Genomic DNA, 6,680 nt, shown 5'->3' with positions numbered 1-6,680 from the left:
GTAACGGCAGATGGGTGGGACTAAAAAGTGCAATCAATTCCAACTTTGCGAGATCTTTTTTTTTCCTGCGAGAAGTTGAAATTTATTTATTTATTTATTTATTTTGCACACGGCGGTGGAGGCCTAAAGTGAAAAGGTTTTATAAAACCCAGTGGAAGGCCTAGGACTGGAGCGACAGCGCGCGTGCCCACAGAGAGGGCTCTGCATGCCACCTGTGGCATGCGTACCATAGGTTTGCCACCACGGCCATAGACTATAAGTGAGTAGTGCCATACAGCTCCTAGTCTCTAAATGTATCAGCAATATGTCCCTTCTAGTCTTGCCTCCATATCATGACTGATATGCTAGCATGGCATCCCCATCAGCTGCCGCTGACCTGTTACGGCAGTGTGTGGGGCAGCTAACTTCAATGTGTCCTCTGATTAGTGTTATGACCTCCATAGCATCTGCATCCTAGGTAGGGTGCTCGGACCATGTGACTCTGATGGTTTGAATGATGGTGGAGTGTTAGTAGAAGGATGTGGAGGTGGAATGGCTTTTCACAGTTCACCTGCTGCACCTTGGCCCTTGAGCTGACAGCATCACTGCTTGTGCATATACCTGAATGTGGGTTTGGGCCATGGCTTATATCAGGATGGAGAGTTATTTTTCTCTCAGACCCTAGGGGCTCATTTAGTTAGGTGCATGATCAATTGCGATTTTCCTATGCAACACTGTAGTTGGCCCTTCTCCTGCCCTTAAGCTTCCAGTTGAGGATCCGGTGAAAGGAGACATCACCATGCAACAGTACCCAAAGTACTCCCAAATTCCCTCCTAAGAATATACATGCTGCATATGAGTATTATTATTTGCACTTGCTGATCCTGTAGACAGGAACTGCTTCTATGGTGATAGGTGTAAGACTGCTAATTCTGACTCTCTGCCCTGTTCCTTGACTTGGCTCTTATTCAATCTGTGCTGGAATGTCCTTGCTTTAGACTGAAGGCAACAAACTTCTCTCTCTCCCAACCCCTTGCCCAGAAGCCAGAGAACATAAATGAAGCAAAATAAAGGAGGCCTGCTAAACCATGGATTGTCCGGATCTGTGTTGCACCACTGCCTATGGAAAAAAGGAAACTAGTGCAGGAGCTTCTCCCATGATTCCATATAAGCTGGGAGAAACATTTTGGTGTGTTTGCCTTTGTTCCAGTCGTGTTTCATGGTTTGGGGGAACTGTTTGCTCTGAGCTCCCATATCACCCCTGATAGAGGGCAGTCAATCTGGCAACAGGGCCCTGCCCCAAAGCCATGTTTCCTGTGGCCAGGAGAAGATTCAGCAAAGTTTGTATTTCTTGCTTCCTTCTAAAAATGCTGACTGTTTTGTAGCAGGACAGCCAAAGTGAATTCTAGAAATCCACAAGAAAGTTCCTGGTCACCTGCACCGTGCATTTATTTATTTATTTATTTTCAGTATTTATATGCCGCCCAATCCCAAAGGACTATTCCACATTAACCCTAACTCTATCTCAGTGTGGCTAGGAGGGGTGCAAAAGAAAGGTATCCATCAATCAAGACTTGCTCTAACTGTAGCCCAAACCAAATGCCCAGCCAGCATTATTGCCACACTGGAAGAGCCAACAGAAATATAATTCAGTCTCCTGGCTTAATTTCAAGCTGGGTGAAGCAGAGGAGACACATATCTTGGCTGGCGCTGCAGAATTGCCTTACACCACCAACAATCTTGTCCCTGGGCTACAAAAGCCAGCTGAATATTAGATAACAGCCCAAAGAAATCTTTATTTCCATTTATTGATATTGATAATCCAGTTCATTGCATAATACAGTAGCCTAAATTTGCTAAATTCAAACATTGGAGGGCAACAGGTTACCTACCCCTGGTTTAAGAAAACCAAACCAAACAAATGATAGCTTGTTTCTCAATCTCAGCAACTTTAAGATGTGTGAACTTCAATTCCCAGAATTCCCCCGGCAGCAAGTCCACACGCCTTAAAGTTGCTGAGATTGAGAAATGCTGGGCTAAATCGTAAAGGCCATTCACAAAATTAAGCTGCTCCTCTCCATTTCACCCAGGAAGCAGACCGTTTCGTCAGTTCTCCCGAAATTGCCAAACATTTCCCGACCCAAGGGCATGTGCTCTTCTCCAACGAGTCAATCGCCTAGCGCGTGTGCAAAGAGTGGCCTATGTTTGTTGTTGTTGCCCTTGTCATCATACAATCAGGTAGTCCAGCACGGCGGGGGGAGGAACAAGGGAGCAAACTTTACCCTATTGAGCAAAAGAAAATCTCCAGAGACGAGGAGGCTTCGTTCACCCCACCCCTTTCAGATGCCTGATCAAGTTTCAATGCCTCTCGTTCTTCTATATAAAGCCAGTCCTGGAGTCTGGTGTGGGAAGTTAAACGGTGCACTTGTGAACGGTTCTTTGGTAAACTCGGACGGGCTGCGTTCTTGCTACGCTTTTGCGACTGACCTTTATTGTTCTTCCGGGACGTACGCGGGTTTGGTAGGATCCTCCTTTGGTTGCCCGAAGAAAGCGAAAAGGTGTTCCAGGACACCGCGGTGACAGACGGTAATAGGTAATCAGAGCTCTGTTTATGTTTTTGGGATGCTAGGAATGCAAATCCACACTTTCGATTACGATACATTCTTTCCTGAAGTAACTTAAGCAAGCGACTTTATATGTTACTTTTTGTTTGTTTGTTTAAAAGAAGTGGGGAGGCTAGAAAGTTCTTCTGCAGAGATTTCACAGAGACTGGACGTGAGTTGCGTGTTGGGACTAGTTAATGAGAAACACGGCTCCTTATGTATTGTGCAGTAAGAAAAGAAAGTTATAAAAGCTGCTTGGCCTTTAGTTTCTTAAGGCTTTTGAGGAATTTTAAGCACATATCCTGAATATGTAAGTGGGAGTAAGACTTGATTCGTACACAGAATGGTCTCTCAGCGAAGAAATCACTGCTTGTTCAAAGAGGTAATCTGTTAGCAGCACATGTAGCATACTTTGGATTCTGGAAGTATAGTCTCAGCCTGCACTTCTGATCATCTTCAGATACTGGAAAAAGAGATGAAAGCTAGTAGACTGTTTCAGTCAGAAGAGATAGAAGAACTGAGACAGACAAATCCTCTAAATCAGTGTTTCTCAACTTTTGCAACTTGAAGATGCATGGACTTTAATTCCCAAAAATTCCCAACCAGGTTGAGGAACACTGCTGTAAACTATTCACATCTTTTGTGAAACTTCAAAGAATTCTTTCAATTGCAAGTGTGTTTATTTGCTGCAAAGACAAGTTGAGGAGGACAGCTAGCAGGGATCAGTGGTAAGGGATTGTGGGAATTATAGTGAAAAATAGTAGGAGGGTATCAAGTTGCTGTCCCCATCTTACATTTTTATAGAAGTAGAAAAAAATTGGATGGGTTTATTTTTATGCAACAAGAATAAATCTTAAAGCTTTGGGCATGAAAAAGCCAAGGTATAAATCAAATATATTCACATATGTGGTGTCTTAAATATATTCCCTCTACAAAACCCAGGTATGTATTGTTATGCAAATAGGTAATATAATCTCCTATCCATAGGCTGTGGAAAAGTAATATAGAGCTTTCCCATTTTCTTTCATCCTGAAGGGCCCTGGCAATTTGTTACTCTGCAACAACATAACAATGGCAACTGTGCCTTCAGCTGGCTGCCTTTTAGCCAAGAACCAGTACTACAGAAGTGAGTATTTTAGATGTTTTCTGTCCTCAAGATTGACATGATCTTAAAACTGATTTGTTTCTATATAAATTAGACAGGCCTGTATAGTATTTACATTGCAACATAATTTGATGCTTCACTTTCTTAACTAGCCTAGCAACAACCAGGAACTTCTTCAGTCTCTTCCTTAATTCAACTTGTGAATAATTTTCTACTGATTGCATCTCATGTCTTTGATGTACAATCTTTGGATGTGATCTAGTCTTATCACAGACTATGATTATGATAAATTTGTGCACTTGAACCTAATGAAAGTCAGTGACTTAGAGCACTATTAATTGATAAGGTACTAATGTTATATGTTCATGAATAAAAATAAGCTAGCAGCTCCCTGTTAGTCACAAAGGCCAATAAGCAAACATGAGAAAGGAATATGAACAATTATAGTACTAACTCCAATTAGTGAGTGTGTTATTGACAAACAGTCTGTCCATCCTGATGTTGGTTAGGTCACCTGGCCTTTATTTCTTGAGTTATGCAAAACTGAACAAAATAAATATCAGATTTGCATTCTATTTATTTAAAAATGTGAAAGAACTGTTCTTCTTTCATTCTTAGTTGACAATCATATGATCTAGCCTTCGTACATAAAATGGCTACACTCTTCAGATAGGATTACAATCTGATTTGTAAAATGGGCATAGTATACATGTTATCTGATCATCTATTATCAAAGCTACTTCAGGTTTTGTACAAAAATACATAAAATGTTGGATTTCAAGGAAAACTAGTTAAACACTAGTTTACTTTTTAATAATAAATACAAAATGCTCCCCATTTTCTGAAATAGAATGTAATATTTCTATTTTCACATATAGCACGATTGAATTCTGAGTCCAGTGTTTCTTCAAGCAGTTCATCTGGCTGTTGTGATCCCATGCCATTCTCAGACCAGGAAAAAAATCACCACGGTATTGAATCTTTATCAAAGTTTTTAGTCCAGAAAAAGCATGAAAAAATATTCCACTGTCTTTTATACACTTAATCTCTATATGTTTTCAGTGAAATTTAAGCTTGATCTTTCTCTAATATTGCTACTTCATTAAAAGTAATCGTTTTATTTTTGCTTTGAAGCTTTATCATACAATGGATATTTTGCATTATAGGTCTACCTGAAATATTTGAAAAATGCTGGTGGATAAAAAGCTTTTTTCATTGTGAGCCAACACCTCCAAATATAGGCAGAAAAACCTTATCAGCCAGCAGGTAAGAACTGTTTCTCTCCTGGAATACACAATTTATTTGAATTAATATTCTTTAGAATTTAGTCTGAAGCTAATGTGCTACTTGAGGTTCATTCTGATGCTAACTATAACTGTAGTTTATATAGAAGTGCTCAATCCAGAATAGAGCTTAAAATAGAGCTTAAATCTGCTTATTCTGGGCAAAGGTAGACTTTGTTATTATTCCTTTTGCCATGTTTCCTAAACAGTTGCATTAGTTTCTCCTGAAAGCTTGGCAGTAATTCATTACACTAATCTTGGTCATAAATCATAATTTCTGTCTTGATAGTACTAACAGCTGATTGGGATATCAAGCTGAAAGTTCCTGCTGGGACATTATAGACAGTCATCTCTTGAAATGAATTCACATCTGTGAAGAAAATGAACTGCTTGAGAATTCAGTTGTAGAAGAAATACAAATTATCAAGGATTTAATCAGAGCTTATTCATCAAGCAACCATCTTTTCAGTGTCTGCTGCAAGAATTCTTGATAATGAACAGGTGTTCTATATTTCATAATAATTTTTGTGCTTCATAAAAGAAAATGCAAGTGCAAAGTCTAGTGGGATATGGCATATGTGATTGTTTGGGATATCCTTCACTAAATTGAAAAGCTGTAGATTGGAACGTTAACTATGGTAACTTTCTACTTCATGAATAATTTACTCAAATGCCAAATACAAATTTCTCTTATTTATCAACAGCTAGAAGAAAACTGGATAAGGCATTATTTATGGAAGACTCAATTAAAAAACAAAAATGGAACATGCTCAGTATTAAATTCCTTGTCTGGTTCTAATTCTACTGTTTTCATTGGAGCTTTCTTCCATAGTTGTGTTACTATTGTATATTACTGCTTTGACATCAAGTAGTGTAATATTGATATTATCTCTTCAAATCAGAGATAATTTAAGAACTCTGGATTGATTTTTATTTTTGATGTATATCATTCTGTTTTAAAGCACAGAAATAATAATAATACAGCATTCTGCTTTGTAAGAGTTGTATATTTTATTTACTTACACTAAGGAATATATATTTGTATCACATAAGGAAATCTGTGAGTACTGAATATTCTAAATTGAATTTTTAATATATTGATGAAGTTTCTAATGTTCCTTTGTCATCCTTTTATTTTACCCAAAGTTCTGTAGTATGAATAGTAACTTCAAGTTTTAATATGCTTGCTTTGTCAAAGTGTAATTTACCTGGATGCATCATTGCTGACTGCATACCTGGATGCATAATACTTTAACACACACACACACACACACACACACACACACGCACCACACACATCCCTCTAGTGGAAAAAGATAAATATAGCACAATAAAATATAAACACCCAATAAGCCTATCCTTAAAGTCTGCTTCCTTTGGGTATTATCTTTTTGCCGTCTGTTCAACTTTGTACATAGAAGCCTATTTATAATATTGCCAAGTGATGTGTTAATGTATATAACTTGTTTTTTTATGAAATTTTGTATTAATAAAAATTGATAAACATGTCTTCTGGTTATTTCTTTTGAACAAGATTTGCATTAAATATCTCTAGAACGCTGTGGCAGTGAAGTGAAGCTGTAGGCAATTTTGTGTACACAAATCTAGTAAATGCTTTTTCTTTGCCCTGATAGATCTGTACATAGTGTCCAATGCCAGATGAAAATTTTCCTGAGAAATAATACATTATTGACAATGTGTATTCATAGA

At 38.2% G+C, this 6,680-nt stretch overlaps 1 protein-coding gene across 2 annotated transcripts; it reads left to right on the top strand.

Annotated features, from left to right (window-relative positions):
- Positions 1-2,353: 2,353 nt before the first annotated feature.
- Positions 2,354-6,479, top strand: PPDPFL (pancreatic progenitor cell differentiation and proliferation factor like). 2 transcript variants are annotated; one of them, XM_039333707.1, is made up of 5 exons: positions 2,354-2,572; positions 3,618-3,708; positions 4,566-4,658; positions 4,854-4,953; positions 5,675-6,479. In XM_039333707.1, the coding sequence occupies exons 2-5, from the start codon at positions 3,654-3,656 to the stop codon at positions 5,676-5,678; spliced, it is 252 nt and encodes an 83-aa protein (XP_039189641.1). In that variant the 5' UTR covers positions 2,354-2,572; positions 3,618-3,653; the 3' UTR covers positions 5,679-6,479. The 2 variants fall into 2 exon arrangements, with proteins under 2 accessions (XP_039189641.1, XP_039189640.1); XM_039333706.1 differs by having other exon boundaries at positions 2,358-2,572; positions 5,260-6,479.
- Positions 6,480-6,680: the final 201 nt, after the last annotated feature.

This window comes from Crotalus tigris, unplaced genomic scaffold (assembly GCF_016545835.1).
Source record: "Crotalus tigris isolate CLP2741 ecotype Arizona unplaced genomic scaffold, ASM1654583v1 scf7180000024506.7606697, whole genome shotgun sequence".
Lineage (NCBI taxonomy): Eukaryota > Metazoa > Chordata > Lepidosauria > Squamata > Viperidae > Crotalus > Crotalus tigris.
The sequence above is the reverse complement of the archived record's forward strand: the minus strand, read 5'-3'. Positions and strand labels throughout refer to the sequence as shown.